The 23,833-nt window shown below is 38.1% G+C and overlaps 1 protein-coding gene across 2 annotated transcripts in view; it reads right to left on the reverse strand.

Annotated features, from left to right (window-relative positions):
* Window positions 1-23,833, reverse strand: part of glra3 (glycine receptor, alpha 3) — a 152,560-nt gene that overhangs the window by 64,321 nt on the left and 64,406 nt on the right. For both annotated transcript variants that reach the window (XM_049481396.1, XM_049481397.1), the window contains exons 3-4: window positions 19,087-19,154; window positions 110-333 (exon numbers count right to left, since the gene is read on the reverse strand). In XM_049481396.1, coding sequence (XP_049337353.1) covers window positions 110-333; window positions 19,087-19,154 — 292 coding nt within the window. The remainder of the gene's footprint in view (window positions 1-109; window positions 334-19,086; window positions 19,155-23,833) is intronic.

Here is a 23,833-nt window from a genome sequence, read left to right on the forward strand (position 1 = left end):
CTGAAAACACAAGGGGCAATTTTGGATGGTAAATCTGTCCGTAGGGTTCTAAGGGTTAAATAACTATTTTTGAGTGTGCATTTTTTGAGTGTTAATACTTTAGAATCACCTTATAGAGTAAAGGACGTTGCCGTTCTTGAATATTCTCAGCAGCTTGTTGTCGGTGGTGACCTCGTGGAAGTGCGCCCCCTTCTCGTTAGCGAAGAACAAGTCCGGCTTCCAGATGGAGTCCAACATGGACGGGTCGAGGTCCAGGGAATCGTCAGGATACTCGCTGTAGGCTAACCGCGGGTCGTTCCACTGCTGCCGCAGGAAGATGTTCACCCTGTAATCCTGCGAGAAAAGAGCAGAGCTTAACGTCAGTCAGAGCAGAGAGTCGCAGGAGCCCCGCGAGAGGAGAGATCGGGCCCCCGGTGGCGTCTAAATCGGGCTTAATGGACCTCAGTCGACTCGAGCGGCATTACTTTAGTCTCATGCTATCCCAGCAGCCTCGCCGCAGATTTACAGCACACTGATCCGGGTCTTACATTCACACTGACACATTTCTCTTTTCAGGACAAACCTTCCTGAAACCCGGAATCAGATCTGGAATCTCTCCATCTGATTTATAAATGAAGCTTCTCTTCAGACACAGCGTTACGCAACACTCCCCAATCACACAGCGACTCCAAGTCACAGTGATTTACTGTGCTGAGGGCCGTTTCAGCGAGTACTAGACATATTCCACAAGCCTATGTGGCACAGATTCAATCCAATCACTGATTTAGTCAAAATCCACTCATTTCACCATCCAGAGTATAATCTAATCTGCTCAAATCATCACAAACAGTCTGAGCTCACCATCATCAGCTAAAACACAGCTGTTTTACACTAAAAAAGCACAAACTAAACATATTATTTTCCCCATATTTAGGTTAATTCATCCAGTTTCACTTAAGTTAACTTTAAGTTAAGGAGATCTGCAGTATGCATGAACTTCAAATGATGTTAGCACTTTTACTAAGCATAAAAACATAAAAAAAATGTATTTTTTTTTCATCCAGTTTCAGTTAAATTCACCTCCCGGCCGCTGCGCTCCTCCAATGAACGTCGCCTCGCTTTACCAAACAAACATTCACACAAAGCAATCCAGACTGTTCTCATACAGAGTTCCCCAATGGTGGAACAAACTACCTTCTACTACCAGATCAGGAGAATCTCTCACTGTCTTTAATAAACTCCTGAAGACAGAGCTCTTCAAAGAGCACTTACTCTCCTAACACCTCTAACTAACTACCTTCTACTACCAGATCAGGAGAATCTCTCACTATCTTTAATAAACTCCTGAAGACTGAGCTCTTCAAAGAGCACTTACTCTCCTAACACCTCTAACTAACTACCTTCTACTACCAGATCAGGAGAATCTCTCACTATCTTTAATAAACTCCTGAAGACAGAGCTCTTCAAAGAGCTCTTACTCTCCTAACACCTCTAACACCTCTATTATTTCCCTTTGACCTTCTTTAAGCTCTGTTTAAAAATGTTTTTACCTTTTACCGCTATTACTTTTGTAAGTCGCTTTGGACAAAAGCATATGCCAAATGTAATGTAATGTAATTTAATGTAATATTTATATATTCATGTATATATTCTTCATTCAGCTCTTTTTAAATTTTTACTCATATCTTTAAAGTAAAAAATATATCTTATCTATTACATTTATTGAGAAACTATTAAAATAGTAAGAGCTAAAAGGACGTAGCGAGGCAAGGTTGCTGTGTATAACACATGTAGCGTGGTGTCAGATTGGATTATATATATATTGAAGCTATACGCTCGCACGCTGGAACCCAGCGGTCAGAAAACTTGGCTGTGATTCAGGAGGTCACGAGGTTGAGACCAGCTTTTGGCTACTGCCATCACGCTCTTGAGCAGGGCATTTAACCCCTCAGTGCCCGGCGTAGACGGAGGAACGTGCAGTCGGTGAATGTAAGCAGCTTGGGGGTGGAGGGGGGTGGAGTGATGTATGTAGATGTAGATGCTGTATATTTGTAGAGAGGAGTCGTGTAATGCTCTGCATGAAGAGCTTGGAGAGCAGTAATCTCTGTGTCAGATTACATCATATTTATTATTACATACATCATGTTTCTGAAGTCCCATACTTTTATTACATGTACTACAGCCCTAACGTTCATCATACATTAGATCTATATATCTAATGATACATCAGCTTAAATTATGTTGTAAGAATCAACTCAAGCTTTCAAATTTTCAAGTACTGGTTTCAAAATTAAGAATTAAAGTATAAAAGTAAAAGTAACACATTTTTATGAAAGCCATAATGACTATAATGTTCTATTAAAATGTTAATGTTGATAATAATCATTTGGGATGCGCAAGGCCATGGGTATTTAATTAGAACTCAGTATGGTCCAGTTGGAGAATTTTTCTGTCAGTCCAAGGTCCGGGCTGTCGCTATTGTTAACTTGTGTTAAAAATATGTATATATATATATATCCTCTTGAGACCCCGTGTCCTCAACTGTGGACATTACATTTCTGCTTCTCTCCACCATGATACTTAATTTCTTGAAACGTTAAGACTTTGGCCTCAAATTGAGACACTGACTGTATCATCTAGTGGTCACATGACAACATGACACTCAATTGACTGAAATTGATGGCAGGAATCCCACTCAAAAGTTTCTACAGCCAGTCCAGATAGAAACATGGTAAAAATTTCAATTGACGTTTATGTTTAAGAGTAGTTTATTTACTTGTTGTAGGAAGCTAAAATGTTTTTTTGCAAAATCACACTTTAGTTTGTATACTTGTTAGGTCCTAATAGTCCTAAATAAAATATGCACACCAAGCAAAAGTCCGGGTCTCAGGAGGATATATATATATATATATATATATATATATACACATATGAAATATCTGACCCGTGAGGTTGTTTGAACTATGATGAAAAAAATACATAATAATAGAAAAATGCCTTTCTGGCCAGATTTTGTGCACATTCCTCCCATGTCTCTCTCTATCACGTTGGGCGTTTCTTTAGTTTCTGCCCGTTCTCGTTTTTCAGCCAGTTCTCGGGCTCCCTATCTCTTTTATTAAGGGTTTTTTTTCCGGCCGTGTCCCAATTCACTAGCCGGGGTAGCGGTCTGCACAGATCTAATTGGCAGAGGAGAGCGTTTTGTGATCGTACACCACACGTGATTGGTCTGTGAGTTTACTGCACCGCAGAACGTATATACCGTAAAGACAATAAAAGTTCCAGTGCTTTAAATGAACACTGTCAGAATTAAATCCTTCTCAGTAGTTTATGGGTTTGGGTCCGCATTGGACAACGTCTGGGTCCGGACCCGGACCGCAGTCCGCGTATATGTAATCCCTGGCCTCGACCATATACACGGTTTTGTTTTATAAAACCTGCAGAGAACAACAGGTTCAATGTTAAGATTTACAGTGTTAAATATTTCAGGTCAAGAAAGACTTTCTTTATTTTATATTCTTTTATAAAAACAAGTTTTTATGTTAAGTGAAATCAAGAAAGACCATATTTTATTTTTTTATAAAAAAAATATTTATGTTAAGTTAATTCAAGAGAAATTGTCTTTTATTTTTATATAAAAAAAATATTTTTCAAGAAATAGTTCAATTTAATAGAGATACATTGTTGCTGTTAAAAATGCATTTTCCAATAAAGGGAGTATTGGCAAAACTGGTTATAATGTTTATGTTAAGGCGGCGGGAGGTGGTGTCTGCAGCTGCTGAAAGTAACTAATAAAGTAACTTGTAAAGTAACTTAGTTACTTTTAAAATCAAGTAATCCATAAAGTAACTAAGTTACTTTTTAAAGGAGTAATCAGTAATCAGTAATCAGGTTACTTTTTCAAAGTAACTATACCATCACTTGTTGGGACATTAGGAAAACTCGAGTCTCTGCACGGATTATCTTCATACTAGGCTATGGAAACTGAAACACCTGTCATTTTAGTGTGGGAGGTTTCATGGCTAAATTGGAGCAGCCTGGTGGCCAATCTTCATTAATTGCACATTATTGCACCAGTAAGAGCAGAGTGTGAAGGTTCAATTTGCAGGTTAAGAGCACAGTTTTGCTCTAAATATTGCAATAATGCACACAACATTATGGGAGACATACCAGAGTTCTCTGGTAAAAGGCGAAAGGGCACTCAGCTTGAGGGGGGTGTAATCTGTGGTGGCGAGGGTGATATAAGCGCTGGGGAAGCGGGAGTGGATTTGAGAAGAAATTCCGGCAGTTTTCAGATCCGATACATCTCCACGTCCTCGGAACACACTCCCAGGACTGCATTAGGCGGAGTGTGTGTATATATAAATGTGTGTGTATATATGTAAGTGTGTGTGTTGCAGTAGAAAGCAGCACTTCTCCTCCTCAGTCAGTCCCGGCGGTCCCGAGCAGACGCGGTTAGCGGCGCGACGGAACTCGTCTGTCTGATTTCTGGCTCATCAACAGCTGAGCTCGCGTCTCTCAGACTCGGAGTGAAGCGTGTGACGATGATGACAATGACGAAGAGCGCCGAGATGATGTCAAACCCCGCTCCGCGCCGCGCCGCGTTTCACACTCGCTTCAACGTGTCAAAAGCGAACAGGCTGACGCTCACAGAAAGCACCAACAAACGCCTCCTCGAATAACGTCGAGCTCAGCGTTAGCCGTCACGCCGCGGCTCCGACACGTCCCTGACATCCTCTACCGTCTCTGCGCTGTTTAGGAGAGAGGACGTCCCCTTTGTCCCCTTCATCAAAGCTTCAAAGCTTCATTTAGAGTCACGTTTGTCCTGCAGGATTAAATCACGACCCTAAAGCTACTTTCACTAACGGAGAAACAAAACCCACTGAACCCACTGTAATACAGTAAGAGTAAATCCTCATAGACCCAAACTATACTCACACACTACTACTACTACTACTACTACTAATACTACTGTAAAACCTGACTAATACTTTATATACTGTAGATCTGAGTAATGAAGATATGGACTCTGAAAGACCTTTAAAAAAATATAGTCGTATTAGCAGAACCTCCTTTAATCCCCTATGACTTTATTTATTTATTTACTTATTTATTTGAGTCAATATCAGAATTCTGTTCCCTTTTACCCAACAAAAATCACTTCTAGTTCGTAAGAACTGTAATTCTTTTGATGATTTTTCATATTTATTTGACTTTATACTTCACACCTTAGAAACAACCTAGCATCCACTACGGATACCATAGCAATGCCTTAGCAACCACCAAAGACACCAAAGCAACACCTTAGCAACCGCTTAGCAACGCCATAACGAACAGTGGGAGCCATTTTAGCTTTTTGATCGGATTCACAGTCCTAGTAAAACTTCATTGATGTTATATATGTTGCTCATTAAGAATGAATGAGGGAAACATTTGCCAGTCCATTTACATCACACCTTAGAAACCACCAAGTGACCACCTCAGACACCAAAGCAACACCTTAGCAACTGCCAAGCAAACACTTAGCAAGATAGCGATAGCGTTACAATTCCAGATTGTGCGATTTGTATAAAGCTTTTTGATCGGATAAACGTTTTTGTAAAACATTTCTTATTTTTCTATATATTTTTTTAAGAATTAAGAATAAACGGGTAGAAATTTGTACGCCCATGTACGTCACACCTTGGAAACCAACAAACAATTTCTTAGAAACAACATTAGCAAACACCACGGATACCATAGGAACACGATAGCAACTACATGGATACCACAGGAACCACCTAGAACCACTTAATATAGCAGCACCATAGCATCCACCTAGAAACCACTTAACAGCACCAAAGCAACCACCACAGATACCATAGCAACCGCTTAGCAACCACCTAGGAACTGCTTAGTAGCACCACAGCAATTACCAAAGATACCATAACTTCACCTTAAAAAACACCTAGTAGCCAACACAGATACTATAGCAACCACTTGGAATCGCTTAGAAACACCTTAAAAGCAAAGACACCATAGCAACCACCATAGATACCTTCACCTTAGGAACCACCTAGCAACCACCTAGAAACAACCTAGCAAACAAAACACTGGTACCATAACACTATAGCAACCACCTAGAAACAACATAGCAACTTACACTGGTACCATAACACTATAGCAACCACCTAGAAACAACCTAGCAACCAACACTGGTACCATAACACTATAGCAACCACCTAGAAACAACCTAGCAACCAACACTGGTACCATAACACTATAGCAACCACCTAGAAACTACCTAGCAACCAACACTGGTACCATAACACTATAGCAACCACCTAGAAACAACCTAGCAACCAACACTGGTACCATAACACTATAGCAACCACCTAGCAACCACTTAGCAACACCACATATATAATAGCAACACCACAGATACAATAGCAACACCTTAGCAACCGCCTAGCAACTAACACTGTTTCCTTCAGGTAATGCACTTTTCTAGTTTTAGTATAGAACTGTCTCTACTTTAGTAAATGAAGTTCTCCATCTCAGATCTCGGTGTGGAGACGCTCCGTATGCTGCAGCATCACTGATCTGTCATTAACACTCCCCTCCATCAGTGATCTGACCTGATCTGCTCAGATTTAATATCTCCTCGTGGATTTCCAGCACTTTATCCGGAGAGAGCCGGCAGCTGTGCCTGGAATCCCACGGCGTTCCGAGCGTTCCGAGGGGGCGTGGAGTAATCGGCCTCGGCCTGCTCTCACACACATTGATCCACTGGAGCTCAGATGTTGTTGTTTTTGATGCAATGTTCCAGAAGAGCTTCAAAAGCAGATCTTGAGATGATCCAGTAAATCTTTTATAAATACATGCTCTGTGAGGAGGGAGGGGGATGAGGGGGGGGGGGGGGGGAGACAGCAGGCGTGAATTAGAGTGGTGCTGTAATAATAACTGTAATAGAAATACTTTTATCAAAAACACAGTATAAAAAAAAAATTGGTAACACTTTACATTAGGGGTTCATCAATTAACACTATTAATTATTTACTGACACCAAAAACTTTTTTAACCATTAAAATATTAAAATATATGTTAAATTTAAAATATATTACCTATTTATTAAAATATATATGTATTAAAATATCTTAGCTGGTGTTACTTAAAAAAATTGTTGGGGCATTAATTAACCATTTAACCCAAAGCATTACCAAAGATCCATTTGAGATTATATTGTATGTTTTTTGTTTGCGATACATTATCGATATGTGATGTTAAATATTAATTATTATTGTTATATTATTATATTTATTTAAACTCTATACGATTCGCCAGTGAATACAGGATGTCAAATTCTGTGAAACTGACACCATGTCGAACCTGGTGCTGAAAGCACTCCTATATCTCCCACATTCAGCTCTGCCTGCAATCTCCAGTCTCTGGACTACATTCCCCAGGATGCACCACACCCAATCCCGATCACATGACACTGCACATGACACCTCCAGGAAGAAAATCACCTGAGTTCTAATCAGCTGTGTTAGTAAGGGGCCTATTTAAGGGCCTCACTGTTCTACATTGCTATACACCACAGTATCCCCTCTGGGATACCATATTAACCACAGAAGTATTAGAGCACGTATTAATTTATTGATTCTCTTCCAAAATCAAGAGTATTAAAATAGTTTATTCTGCTTTTGTTGGAGTAACTGTCTGTACTGTCCAGGAAAGGATCCAATCCACTCCAAATTCATCCATCCATCCATTCATGCCAATCCATCTATCCATCCAAATCCAATCCAATCCAACCACACGACCAAAATATAGGCTTTTAAAAGAATTTATCCTACTTTTGTTGGAGTAACTGTCTCTACTGTCCAGGAAAGGATTTTTACTAGATTCTGGAGCTTCCAAAATTTCCATCCATCCATCTATTCATCCAAATCCATTCATCCATCCAATTCAATCCATCTATCAAAATCCATCCACCCCAATCCATCCAATCTAAATATATCCATCCATTCAATCCAAATCCATCCATCCCAACCAATCCCATCCATCCCAATCCAATCAATCCATCCAAATCTATCCATCCATCTATCCATCCATCCAAATCCAACCACAGAAGTATTGGAGCACCCATTGATTGATTAATTTTCCTCCAAAATAAAGGCTTTTAAAAGAGTTGATCCTTCTTTTCCATTCAGATCCATCCATCCATCCCAATCCTTCCATCGATATCCAATCCATACATCCATACATCCATCCATCCCAACAACAGAAGTATTGGAGCACCCATTTATTGAATGATTTTCTTCTAAAATAAAGGCTTTTAAAAGAGTTTATCATACTTTTGTTGGAGTAACTGTCTGTACTGTCCAGGAAAGAATTGTTTACTAGATTCTGGAGCTTCCAGAATTTCTATCCATCCAATTCCATTCATCCATCCCAAAACCAACCCATGCCAATCCATCCATCCATCCATCCCAATCCATCCCAACAGACGTATAGGAGCACCCATTTATTTATTGATTTTCTTCCAAAATAAGGGCTTTTAAAAGAGTTTATTCTACTTTTGTTGGAGTAACTGTCTGTACTGTCCAATAAAGAATTTTCAATAGATTCTGGAGCTTTTAGAATTTCTATCCATCCAATTCCATCCATCCATCCCAATCCAAACCAACCACAGAAGTATTGGAGCACCCATTGATTGATTAATTTTCCTCCAAAATAAAGGCTTTTAAAAGAGTTGATCCTTCTTTTCCATTCAGATCCATCCATCCATCCCAATCCTTCCATCGATATCCAATCCATACATCCATACATCCATCCATCCCAACAACAGAAGTATTGGAGCACCCATTTATTGAATGATTTTCTTCTAAAATAAAGGCTTTTAAAAGAGTTTATCGTACTTTTGTTGGAGTAACTGTCTGTACTGTCCAATAAAGAATTTTCAATAGATTCTGGAGCTTTTAGAATTTCTATCCATCCAATTCCATCCATCCATCCCAATCCAAACCAACCACAGAAGTATTGGAGCATCCATTTGTTTATTGATTTTTTTTTTTTTTCAAAATAAGGGCTTTTAAAAGAGTTTATCCTTCTTTTGTTGGAGTAACTGTCTGTACGGTCCAATAAATAATTTTTACTAGATTCTGGAGCTTCTAGAATTTCTATCCATCCAATTCCATCCATCCATCCCAAAACCAATCCATGCCAATCCATCTATCCACATCCATCCACCAATCCAATCCAATCCATCCATCTATCCCAATCATTGGTTATTTTATAATGCATCCTTTCAGAACATTGCATATTATTGCTGTGAGAATGACCAAAAACCTGGTATCTCCATACATTAATGTGATAATATATATATATATATATATATTTGAGCATTTCTGTTGCTTCTTTTTTATTCTACAACATTCATACGTTCACGTAAAGGCAGCCGGTTTATCCAAATAGTGTAAAAATGATGAAAACATGGCAATAACTGACATGAAAGGCATGATATGCTATTTATATTTACTCATCCTCCCTCCTTCGCTTCAGATGAGCGCAGAAAACGAGGTTACGTAATCGGGGCACGCTGCTGCGGCTTTTCCAGCATGCTGGCCAGCCGTGGCCTGTGGGGAGACCTCGGTAATGCAGCGAATGACACAAAGCTCCGGTCCACCTCAGGATTACATCACTGAGGCCAGCGCTGAGTGAAGGCGATGGCTGGAGACAGATGGCCGTGCGGGGTCTTTAAGAAGTACCACGGTAATCCAGCTGCGGCATATGGACCACTGCGGACCCTCCATACTCTCCACTTTACTGCAGAACACGCTCAGCCTGAGGGACGCCCTCATATACCGGGCTGCATATGGCTCTGAACCCTCGCACTGCTCCAGTCCCACAGGCTAAAGTGAATTTATTAAAAAAAACTCGGTACAACTTTAAAATAAGACTACCTTCATAAAGGGTTTATAAATGGTTTATAAAGGAGTTTTTTATGGGTTATATTAATTAGGTTCCGAATACTTTAAAATCCATTAATAAGCAGTTTGAGTTGAATTAAGTTAAGTAAAAAAAAAACTTTTTAATAGGTATCAAAGGTTATTAAGGCATTTACAACTTAACCAATAATAATTAATAATCCAATTTGTAAATCATTTATAAACCCTTTATAAGGGTAGTCTTATTTTAAAGTGGTAGCAAGAACTCTACTTTAGCTACTGTATGTTTAATTTGCAACTTTGTAGAAATTGGGTTAAACCAATGTGCAGCACATTTTGGCACCAATTGCTATGAATCCTGTATTAATAATGCATTATACAGCCCCCTCTGAAAGTATTGGAAAAGTAAGGTTGATCTATTTATTTCTCTCTCTGTAAAAATATGAAAAAAATATTTGGGGATTGATATTAAAAGAAAAAATATAGAATACGAGACAAATAATCAACATTTTAGCTGTTATTTCCAGGTATTTACATCTTGATCTATCTGATACACAGTTCAGAAGATAGAATCTTTTTATCTGAACTCACTAGTTCTTCTTGTGAGCAAAACACTAAATAGAGCCCTGGGTTACTAGCAGTTAGCCCCTAATGCTAATGCTCCAGCCTTAGTGCTGGAGAAATTTGTGAATCTAAGCTTACTGTATAAACGGAAGTGCTTTACTCACCCAAATAAAGGTGAGAAGAAAGGAGAGAGAGAGAGAAATCTGTGTTGGGATTAACATCCAGAACTTGTTTGACTTTAAAACAAAGTCTTCATTTTAAGAATTACAGTTAAGTTCAGTTAATTTAGCTTTACTTACCTGTAAGTTAACTCAACTGTAAGTCGCCACCACCCAGTGGTGAGACCTGCTGAATTAGAAGTTCCTTATAGTGTCGCTTAAAATGCGCCTAATGTATGAAAATAGACCAGAAAATAGACGTTCACTTATAGTGAGCTTTATAATCTGGTGCGCCTTATAATGCAAAAAATACAGTAGCCAGGTTTGTAAAATGTTAAATGTTTTGAAAACATTTGGGTTTGATATTAAAAGACAAAATATAGAATATGAGACAAAAAAAAAATCAACATTTCAGCTGTTATTTGCCGATATTTTCATCTGTATCTTACACACAATTCAGAAGATAGCACTTTTTATCTGAACCCACTAATTTGTCGTATGAGCAAAAGTCAGGTGTGTTTTGTTGCTCAGTTGTGTCCTGATTTATTGATCATTAAAACAATAAATAGTGCCCTTAATGCTATTAACTGAATTAACTGCACACTTATAGCAGTTAGCTGCTAATGCTAATGCTCCATCCTTAGTGCTGGAGAAATTTGGGAAACCCAAATCAAAAACATTTTTTGTCAGAGAAATCTGTGTAGATTAGCATCCAGCGCTCATTTGTTATTAAAATATTTGTTTTTTGTTTTAAGAATTACAGTTTAGTTTTCTTAACTTAGCTTTACTTAACTTAGTTAGCTAGCCCCTCTCACCACTAGCCAGTAGCAAGACATGTTGAATTAAAACTTTCTTATAGTGTCTCTTAAAATGTGCCTTATAATCCAGTAAACCTTCTATATTAAAAATAGACCAGAAATAGATGTTCTCTGGTAGGGAGCTTAATATAACCCGGTGCACCTTATAATGCAAAAAACATCTCTGATAATCCTCACATTAATGCATTCATTTATTTTGTATTGATTCTTTATTTAACTAGGCAAATCAGTAAGAACACCTTCTTATTTACTTATGGCAGCCTGGCAAGAGGCACAAAGACTCTTGGGGGAAAAAAAAATGCCAAACAGACAATATCAGACCTGTGACAACAGCATTTCTCATAAAAAAAATATGTGAATGATTTATTAAAAGCTGATTTAGAAATAAAATGATCCAGTTTTAATGTTTTTTTTTTTTTTTGCAGCGAGTTCCAGTCTTACCCTGCGTTCACACTGGAAAGCGACAAAGCGACAGGCGACCATTCATTTCCTATGGCAGGGCGCGATTTGTCGCCGCGACACGCGAGAGGCGGCAAAGCGACAGAGCGACAAGCGACACGGAGATTAATTTTTCTCAACTCAAATGAGTTATGACGCGGTGAAGCGACATTCTAACCCGATTGGCTCCTAGCTTTTCTTTGAACCAATCACAAACAAGGCGGTTCGGCGTCCTCTGAATTTCTAGTTTCTTTCCCGGTTCTTTCTGTTGAACGGGGTGGACCCACATCAGTCTGTGGGAACGGCTGCGTTTCCAGCGCAGTTAAATCACAGAAACGCACAAGAGTCCAGCAAGTTTGGGAGTTATAGCTGGAGAATAAAGTGGCCAAGCGATTCCTTTTTTGTGCCTTTTTTCTTGTCGGAGGCTGGACCATGATAAACGCGGGCGTTGAGCTTGACACGCCCACAAGCGACAAACGCTGGGCGACACAAGCGACTCGTCGCGTTCCAGTGTGAACGCAGGGTTAGGCTGCAGCAGTTGAAATGCTGACAGACCAAGTACTGTATTACTGTGGTGATAATAACCTAATCTCCTTATATTCATGACCTATAGCTATGCTCTTCTTCCTCATCCAGGAATGTTAATGTGGCTAACAATGCTGGAAGGAAGAAAAAAGCCTGAGGAGATGAGTTAACTGTGGCCTCGTTCTCGCAATACTAACTTCATTCATTATTAACACTGTTAGTATTTTGGGACTCAGTCTTTTAGGCATGCTTTGCTCACATGTGCTCACATGAAACACAAACACACGCTCACATTTCATACGGTTTCATCTTAAACACTCACACATACTGCACATGTAATATTTATACAGTGTGTATTTTTTTAAATATTGGCAACCAGGTTAAGAAGATTAATGTAATTTGCTAGTTTGGAGCATGTCATCCGCATATGATGCTTCAGGAGGACACTGTTGGAAAGGGGGAAAAGTCACTTTATAATTTTTCAAATCAAGAGTGCGTCTTATAATCCGCTGCGCCTTTAGAATGAATTTTACCAGTCATGTATTAAGGAGCAGTAAAGCCACTCTACTGAAGTACAGCATTATAAGGGTGAGTTTTCAGTAAAGTTTCTCCAGCACTAAGGCTGAAGCATTATTAGCAATAGCTGCTAACCACAGCGCTAGCTCTTTCGCATTCAGAGGTGAGTATATTAGACTGTAGTCCGTATGTTTACCGTGTTAAAACAAACTATATTGGATGAACCGCTAGCTGATAGTGGTGTGCTAAAATACTGGAACATACTGGAACATACTGTACATAAACTAAAGTGCTTTACTCACCCAAACAAACAGTTTTCCGTAAAGAAATATGTGCAGATTAACATCCAGAGCTCATGTTACTTTGTTCTTTTAAAAGAACAAAACAAAAGCTCCCTGCATCTATCTGTAGGAGCCCTATTGTACAAGGCGTGCTACGGTGCTCATTACTATCTTACACCCCGTCAACAGTCTATTTTCAAGCCATGCGTCTGTGCTGTTAAAATAGCTTAAGAGTTTAGGAATAAAGTTGGGTGTGGTGGTCTGGAAGTGAGGAGGTGTGTTCAGGTAAATTTCTGGCGTGTTTCTATATATTTTACTGGTGGAAAACACATGAGCTCCACTGACTGATTACAACCCTGACAACAGTCAATCATCGATACGAGCGTGCCAAGGTCAGAGCTCACCTGCCTCTTAAAGGGAATGACTACTGGCACACTGATTGGTTTATTTCACTTTACACCCAAAACACATGTGTGATTTATTAAGAAAATTAGATCATGGCAGACCAGGCATATGCAAGGCATATTTTTCTGAACCCTCACGATACCAAAGAAGCACTGACACGCCTTAACTCCAGCTGTGCAATGTGCAATTGGTTGGTGTGCTATAGATTGATAAAATATGGACCTAGATTTTAAAATAATTTTTAACTTGAATGGTTTAAAATTAAGAACTGGTTTGGGCTGGTTGGTGAGTGTGCTTTATGCTAAGCGAGAATGAGAGGGACAATACATTCAATACATACCCACTCTCACATGGTATAGAAATCCTGCGTTAGAGTGCGTTTGGGTCACTGAGGGCTTTTCCTGATGGAATGGTGCTCCAGAGGGCTTTCCCAGTTTGTCCCACTAGCCAGACAAGACCCCGTCCCTGAAGACCCCAGAGGACCGCTAACGTCATGAGACACAACAGTGTCACGTTTTATTATGTTTTGTAGTATTATTTTGGTCCCTCTCTGCCTGAGCTCGGAGCCTCTTGTCCGGCTCGCGGGGACGGCTTATATAATCCGGAGCTCCGGCTCGTCTGACCTGATGAATTAATTAAGCCACATTAAGCTGTTAGCGGAAGAGCTTATAGCGAAGCGTGGCTTCACAAAGAGAGCCTGAGAAGCTGTGAGGTTTGTAACATAGAAGCAACACTGAGTAACAGTATTATACTTGCATTGCAATGCTCATTACTATCTTACCCCCCACAACAGTCTATTGTCAAGCCTTCCACCTGCGTTGTTTAAATAGCAACAGTAGTTGTGAATATATCTACACTGATGGGCGTGGTGGTCTGGAAATGAGGTGTGTTCAGGTAAATTTCTGGCATATTGCTATCTCTATCTTGGCAATGGAAAACACAGGTGCTCCACTGACTCAATACAACCTAGACAGAAGTCAACAGTCAGACGTTCATTGCTATCTTGGCAGAGAATTATCAACACAGTTGCAGCAGTGCACAACCCCATAGTGCGTGCCTGTTGGCATCTATGCAAACTTTTACATCAACAATAAACAGAATGAATGAGGGTGAACAAGCATTGGACATGTCCAGGTAGCTGCGCCATTAAAATAGCAATCCGCCAAAGTCAAAGCGCCCCTGGCTCTTAAAGGGAATGATGAGCAAGTGACACACTGATTGGTTTATTTCACATTACGCCCAAAACCACACACTCCTGATTAATTAAGAGAATTAGTACATGCCTTTTGCACCTTTCGAGCTACACAAGGTGTACTTTTCCCATCGTTACGATAGCAAAGACACACTGACACAACCTAAATCAAGCTGCACGTTGCACAGTTGATGGTTCACCTTAAGATCCCTAAAAAAGGACCTTAAATATTAGCTGATTAACACGGAGTAACACAGAGTAATAGCAACATGAAGAATGGTGAATAACACAGTAATATAGAGTAACACTTTACTGAACTAAACAGAACTTGCAGAACGTGCAGAAGCTAATTAGCCTTGATTGTTGTAGTAAAATTCAATATAAAGCACTTGTAAGAGGTTTTCAGAGAGGATTTATTAACGACTCTTCTTTTACTTGATCAATTTTGAATGATAAGTCCCAACATTGTGTTAATGAAGTTTTGCAATAAGTGGTTTTGCTTTTCCGAACGCACATTTTAGTGCACTGTTCCAACAAGTAACACACGTGTAGCTCAAGAAACATAAGTAAGAATTCTCCTATCGGTCTAAATTATGTTTATTGATCCTGGTAACCTGGTAATCTTCCTTCTGAATACTATTGCAATCCAACACCACCTTCTGGCTGCAACGAACTTTTAATTATTTCTTTTATGATGATAAGCATAACATTATTAACACCTCCTTGTTTTTACATTCATTATCCATTTTTTTCAGCTCCTTTGATAAAACAGGATCTTTTTATCTGTATAATTACAGCAGTGCTGCTGGAGTTTTTAACAGTTAAAACCCTGCAGACGGATTTTCCGTCCAAAATCGCACCTTGTGTTCTCAGCTTAATTACTCAGGAATCCCTTCACACATAAACATAATCCATATATGGTTAGAAAGGGCGGAGCTTACTCTTTCTAAAAATAGTGATAGCAAACATCCCAGTGCGGTAAAGCTAAATCTACAAGAAACCCATTGAGATTAAAAAACACCTAAAAAGTGAAAACAAATCTCCTTCCCCAACCAATATTATTTACCTTTAGTGCTTCAAACATATTTATATGATGTTTCAAACCAAATAATATCAGTAAATAAAGACTCAAAAGTGTCCCACAGAAAAAAGTGTGAAGCTACCTGCTTTACTCAAACTAAAGCTAGGTATGGTGTGCGCACTACTTTATATAGTTTTTTATTTTACTTGCACATTTTTACTAAGTAGTTATTTTGCACTAAACATTTTTATTTATTTAGAAAAAAAAACGTTTACATTTTTGTATATTTTTGTATGTAGTTTTATTTGCGTGTCCTGATTAAAATACTGAAAGGTATAGGCTGCTCTGAGTGTCAGGTTTTTAGTATCTACATGTATCCTAGAGGTGTGATTATTGATTATCAAGAAATAATAATAAATAAATCCGCCTGATGCTGTTTCTCCATGTATTTTGTCAAAGTAATAATTAATAATCCATTTAATGAACTGAAATCATCAATATTCTTACGCGTTATAACGCATAAACACTCTAGTCTAACCAAAACATGATTAATTCCAGGAAAATATAACAATTCTGCTTCCTTAAACATTTAAATGATTATATTTTTGAGCAGCCGTATGTCTTCTGGAGTAAAAGAGATCAGGGCATGTGTCTGTCTGATATAATTACTGTGTTATAAGACCTGAAAGAGAAACTTTAAAAAAACAAAAACGGGGAAAAAACACACCAAAACAGCCTAAAATTCAAAGGGTTAAACAGCTCACTACTAAATTAAGATTAGTCCACCAAGAGCAACAGATTCAGAGCTTCTGTCTCTGACTTTAGGTAGAATTAAAAACAGCTTTAGATACAGAACTACAAGTCTATAGTCTGTAACTATTATAGAACTACAAAGTGTCCTACACACTAAGAAAAGTAATTACAGATTTGTACCTAAAAGAGTACAAAGCTTGTCTCTGGGGCTGTACCTTATATTGAGGTACAAAAAGTACCTTTCAGTGAAAGTCCTTTTTTGTACCCATGTTTTTGTGCCAGTAAAGATGATAAAGATTATAAACATTATCATCAACTAAATATGTGTCAAGAACTTGATGATCTAAAGTTGTCTGGCTTTCAAATAAAAAATGTGCAATTAAAATATATATTATTTATTAGTGCAGTGATACAGAATACTGAATGTACCTTTTTGGGGGTTAAATGGTACAAATTTGTACTTATTGCTGTTAGAAATTACTTTGTGCTTCAGAGGGAACAAATCTGACACTGTAAAGACCAGTATTGTACCTTTGAGGGAACAATTATGAAGAGTGTACCTTTAAGTACAAAAAAGTACTCATATCGTACCTCTGTTTTTTAGAGTGTATAGGATCAATAGGGCTGAAAAAATGGGTATATAATAATCTGCACGTATACCACAGCCTACTAAAAGAGCCTAGCTTTAATAATATGTATTATATGCTGTATATAATCACATGACATGTTCTGAGATATATGAAAACATTCACACACACACACACACGTGTGCGTGTGCACGTCCGCAGTGGCACGCGTGCATCCCCCCCGTATGGAGAATAAAGTGAAAGAACAAGCAGATGGGATTGGAAGACATCTGTGCGAGTCTGACATCGTTAAGTCCACAATACAACACACACACACGCACACACACACACACACACACATTCTGAGTCTTGTCGCTGGCCTCCCCTGGCTAGTAGTGAATAAGTTATAGTGAGCGCGGGACGCTCTCACTGCAGTAATGATGTTTGACGAGGCTGAGCTCTCCTCTCCGGATGGACTTTCCCTTTCAAACAAACACTCCCAACACAGAACCAGCAGAACCCGCCCGGATCCACTCCCTCCAACAGAGAGCGTGTACCGGTTTGTTCTGAACTACAGTCCGGATCCCAGCTGTGGGAGAAGAATGAGAGGATTTCTTTCTTTAGAAATAGTACCAAATACTGCAGGGGAACTGGGAGTTAGCATTGATTCACATGGAGATGTTACAGTGTATCCTCAGGCTTTCAAACCTTCTTCAAATATAAACACACACATACTGTAGTATTACAGCTCTGAAAAAAATAAGAGCCCACCTAAAAATGATAAGTTTCCCTGATTTTACCAAATTAAAAATATCTGTAATATAATCAACAGAATGATGGATGATGGATGGATGTTATCCAGGCATAAAGTTATCCAAAAGCAGTGTGTAAGACTGGTGGAGGAGAACATGATGCCAAGATGCATGAAAACTGTGATTAAAAAAGAGGATTATTCCACCAAATATTGATTTCTGAACTCTTAAAACTTTATAAATATGAAATTCTTGTTTTTTTGCATTATTTGAGTTGTCTGTAGTTTATAGAATAAAACAACAATGTTGTAAAGTGCTCTCTTTATTTTTTCCAGAGCTGTATATTTTTACGATACACTTATACTCATTGTGACAGCGAGTAAATAATTACAAACGTGGTTTAAATAGACACTAAGAGTCATATTTTATCTTGATTTAGTGAGTTTTAGTGTGTTTTTGCTATCGTAACAGCGGGAAAATTACACCTTGCACGATTTAAAAATGCAACATTCAAAAAGCATGCACTAATTTTTTTTTTATTAATCATGGGTGTGTCTTGGGCATAGCATGCAATAAAATAAATCAATGTGCCCATTGCCCTTCCCTTTAAGAGCCAGGTGAGCTCTGACTCTGGCGGATTGCTATTTTAACAGTGCAGCTACCTGAATGGTAGCTTCTGCAACCTACAAGTGTAGAGCGGGATCCATACGGAACCTGTACACCTCCACCATACCCGACCATCTCAATCTCATCATATATCCAGACTAGAGGCGTCAACAGAGTACTAGAGCCTTATATGTAAATACTTAACTCTCTAGCATTTCCTGAAAAGCAGGTTAAAGTCTTTTAAATATACTTTTTAAGATCCTGATTTCAGAAGAAACAATGAATAAACGGGTTTCAGTACCCGTTTATTGTCCACATTGTCCATATATGTGCTGTTTGTCTATTATCAAGTATGTTATTTCCATGCTTCATGTTAATTAAGACCTTAATTGGACCCTGTATAAACATGACACACACTGCTGACATCAATTACTGTGCTGCAGTATACAGTATAATGTACAGTGTGCCTTAGGGGGGCTATAATTACATACATACATATGTGTGTCTGTATGCAAACATGCCACGCAAACATGCATGACATCACCCTGCATTCATGTCAGAGCAGAAGAGAGAAGACCCTCACCATGGTGGTCTCAGCGATGGAGCCGAAGCTGTTGATGAAGATGTTGCAGGACACGTTCACAGGAGGACCTGCAGAGAGACAGAAGGTATAATTAGGATTTTATTGCATTAAAGAAAGAAAAAGATTTATTCAAATTATTCAAATATTAACCCCTTTTCATGCAGTACAGTAAAGAAAGCTATTGAAATGTTACACAACAATGGGTCCCACTTTATTATAAATGTCCCTAAGTACTATGTAGTTACATGGTAACAATCCATGTTATTACAGTGTAACTACTGATGAAGTACACATTGTTACAGATTAACTACAGAGGTACAGGTTATGTAATTACACATGTTTATTAAGGTTAATTTTGACTTGTGTAAGTACACATGTGTACCAGGGTGAGTGTACTTACACATGTAATAGAGTGAGTGTACTTACACATGTGTAACAGTGTGTGTGTACTCAATCAGCCCTAATTACATACTAGACAATAGCTGTTGGATAAGTTTATACTCAACTTATCACACACACTATTACATGTATGTAAGTACACACACATTATTACACATGTGTTAGTACACTTGCTTTATTACTTGTGTAAGTACACTCACCCTAGTACACTCACATGTGTACTTACACAAGTCAAAATTAACCTTAATACATTAAAAAAACAGGATTATTCCACCAAATATTAATTTCTGAACTCTTAAAACTTTATGAATATGAATTTGTTTTCTTTGCATTATTTGAGGTCTGAAAGCTCTGCATCTTTTTATTGTTTGTTATTTCAGCCATTTCTCATTTTCTGAAAATAAATGCTCTAAACGACAATATTTTTATTTGGAACTTTTGGAGAAATGTTTTCTATAGTTTATAGAATAAAACAACAAAATTCATTTTACTCAAACATAAACCTATAAATAGCAAAATCAGAGAAACTGATTCAGAAACTGAAGTGGTTTCTTATTTTTTATTTTTTTCCAGAGCTGTATTTATGGAGATGTGTTGGGACCTGTTAACTTGTGGTTTCAGAGACTGGTAGCTCTGAGCTTCCATGGGGCAGTCCTGATAAGAGCCAGTTTCATCATAACACATTTAGTTTGACTCATTTTCATTTCTTATTTTTTTTCTTTACTTAGTTGAGTATTTCTTGCTTCTCATAATCTGGATTCGAACATAACTCAAATATTCACTATTCACTGTACACCTGTAACTCTACCTCTTCACTACTTTACTTTAACTGATGCTCTCAAACACTTTATTAAGAGACAAGAAATTCAAGTAATTAACTCTTGATGAGTTCAGCACAGCTGTTAACTGAAAGCCTGAATTCCAGGTGACTCTACCTCATAAAACTGACTGAGAAAATCCAGCAGAGATGTGAAAACAAGCATATCCAATACCAGATTATGTTTTCTCTTTGTAGTTTGAATGAGTTTAGTATTTAGTATCAATCTACAACATCTAGAACATTTTAAAATATTGAAAAAAAAAAACACAACATTTTAAAGCAGCAGATTCATCTAACTAGTCAGGACCCCAGCCGTCATTTTCTCACTGCAGTCTGATGTTTATTTGATTGCTACAGTCCTGTTGGGAGACTGATGCCTGAACCGACTCCAGAAACAGATGTTTGGGTTTCAGCTGCCAAACATGATGTTCCCCTGTTTTATTCAACCTTGTGTAACCCAGTGTATTACTACTAACACGCTCTGAGACTCCGGCTGTGTTCAGAATAGCCAGATATAAACTGCTTGTGGACCCATTACAGTGATTGTGCCCAAAAGTAGTAGGAAGTATATGCAGAATATGATTCATACCAGATTCTTCAGCATGCTAAAGATATCCGAGTGACATCCTACCCTTCCCTAACTCTCCAAAACAACCATTTGAATAATAATTTTAAAATAAAGTGACCAAGGACGAAACCCTTACTAACTAATAGAAGAAAAGTATGGCTAAGACTCCACCAACAACTAAACAGCCTAAATAAATATTAAGGGTGTGATATAGCACTTTAAAATAATGCACCATTATGAAAAATGTGATGATCTTCATGGTGGAAACAGATAATTCTGTGTTATGTATATTTTTACGCCTCAGGAAGTTGCTTTTTTACACTCCAGAGGTCGGAATCTCGCTAGTACAGACTGGAGAACCAGTGGGCGTAAGCAAAGGGTGAAGGATATGCCAATCATTTTTAACTAAAGCCAATCACAATCACATCGCTTTTTGATGCCAATCACTTTTTATTAAGCCAATCAGCAGCCAGGGTTTCCTTTTTCACCATTAATACCATTTTATTCGTCTTGACAAAAGCTATTTTAAAGTGGAATCAAACCAAAATACTGTGAAGTATTTAGGTGCTCCTATCTGGGGAGCTGTTTTTAACTTGCTGTTCCTGAGGCTGATCTTCCTTTCTCTGGGTCGGTCCTGATGAGAGCCAGTTTCATCATAACGTTTTTGATGGTCTTTGAGGGTCTTGACTGATGAATAGACTGACTTTCCTTATTTAAAGTGATTTTTTTCTTTACTTACTTGAGTAGTAATTGCAATAATATGGATTAGAACATTAAATAAGGCTATTTACTGTGTACCAACTTTACCATATACATAAAATAACCTCACTGTTACCTTTTATTATTGTGTTTTTAGATGTTATTCTCTTAGGTAATCTTCACACACACACACACACACACACACACACACACACACACACACACACACACACACATACACTTAAAACACACCACTTCACTACACACAGGTCAAATCACCTTGGTGGAAATACTTATTATTGATTTGTTTCTTCAAAATTAATAAAGGCCACTATAGTGTGAAGGACACTGCATGACCTTCTATGAACATGGTAGACTGTGGCACAAATCAATAAACTGTTCTGATCAGTTACATCTTTTATATGTTAAAGTTCAATAACACTTAACTGTACTAGCTGTTGATTTGTCTTGGGATTAAAGAGTTAATATCATGTGACCTGTCCTTGTCTCTGTGTGTCCTCTGTTTGTTCCTTTAACCAATCATCTTTGATCACCTCTGCCTCTGCTAAACACTGTTAAACCAAGCCTAGCATTTAAATGGCATGAGATCATCAATGATCAATGAGTTTATAACTGTAAATTAAAGCTTCACTAAGACACTTTGCCTTATGTACCCTATAACTGGGTTAAAACATAGGTTTTTAACATCCAACAATAATTAATTTAGTACCTAAACATAGATGATAGTATCATGTATAGTTATTTTTACTCATATAATTTAAAGTTGTGAAAAAAACTCCAATAATTACAGAATTAGTTCTAATAATATATAATTCACTCTAACCATCATGCCATGTAGATTACTGATATACTGATATTATGCTGTAATTAGGAGCAATCATCAACATGGGCTATTGAGAGACCATAGGAAATTGAAGAGAGCACGAGTGGACAGAGAGCAGAGAAACAGAAATAGTGGACATTTATTGAAGCTGTAAAGGTTCTAGACCTGTTCTAGACCTCTGAACACAGAGTGGCATAAATTGTGGTCCAGTGGAACAAGATGCTATAACATTAGCCTGAAGGTTTCTGGTTTTAATTATACTGAATATTGTGCTGCTTCACCATCAGCAGCCGGAGTCCGAGAGACTTCAATTGACCATGCTCTCTCTGAGAAGGTAGCGAGTGCACTGTTTAGTGATGCTGCAACAGAGCAAGCGATTTAGAGGTAATATAAATTAGGATTGGATAATTGGCCTTTCATTTTGAGGAAATAACAGGGTTAAATCATAGTTTTTCCAACATCCAACAAGATCAAATTTAGTGCCTAAACTTTTAACTCATATAACTCAAACCTTTTAACTCATATAATTTAAATTTGTGAAAGAAACACTAATATTTACAGTATTAGTTGTAATAGTACACAATGCACCCTTACTACCATGCCATGTAGATTACTGATATTATGGTGTAATTAGCAGCAAACATCAACATGGGCTTTTGAGAGACCATAGCAACCACCTGGTATACCAAGTAGGCATGATATATTGTTGCACAGATTAATAAACTGTTATTATGTATTATATGTTTAATACACAGCAAAAACCAAATAGTTGCAAGCCAAAAAAATAAAAATACCTTAATAAACCCCTAATTTCTGTTCATATTGATTCCTCTATCGAACAGTTTATTTGTAAAGGAGATATATGTGAAGAAACGTACATTGCTATCTTACACACCACCAACAGTCTTTTCTGCCTTCCACTTCCCTCAATTAAATAGCAACAGCGCTTGTGAATAAATCTACACTGATGGGCGTGGTGGTCTGGAAGTGAGGTGTGTTCAGGTAAATTTCTTTCTTCTACAGATCCCTAAAATAGGGTCCCAAGTGTTTGGGGAATGGATGCAAATTTTTACTTTTTAATGTAAATTACTAGAATTTAAAGGATTTTCTCCAAATCTGTGTCTTTGAACAAATCAAAACTGGTCATTATAAAAAAAAATAACCCAGGATATAACACAGGAGACATAAAAAACATGTAACCTGACTGACTGTAGGGACTATTTACTGTATACACACAGAAGGGGACAGGAAACAGGGAACACCTGGGACCGGGTAACAAGGAGGTGGAGCTACAAACAGATGAGCACGCTGAAAACTGGGCGGAGACACGGGACAGGGCATGAGAAATAGTGGACAATTATTGAAGCTGTAAAGGTTCTAGACCTGTTTATAGAACACAGAGTGGTGTAAATTGTGG

This window comes from Astyanax mexicanus, chromosome 7, assembly GCF_023375975.1.
Source record: "Astyanax mexicanus isolate ESR-SI-001 chromosome 7, AstMex3_surface, whole genome shotgun sequence".
Lineage (NCBI taxonomy): Eukaryota > Metazoa > Chordata > Actinopteri > Characiformes > Acestrorhamphidae > Astyanax > Astyanax mexicanus.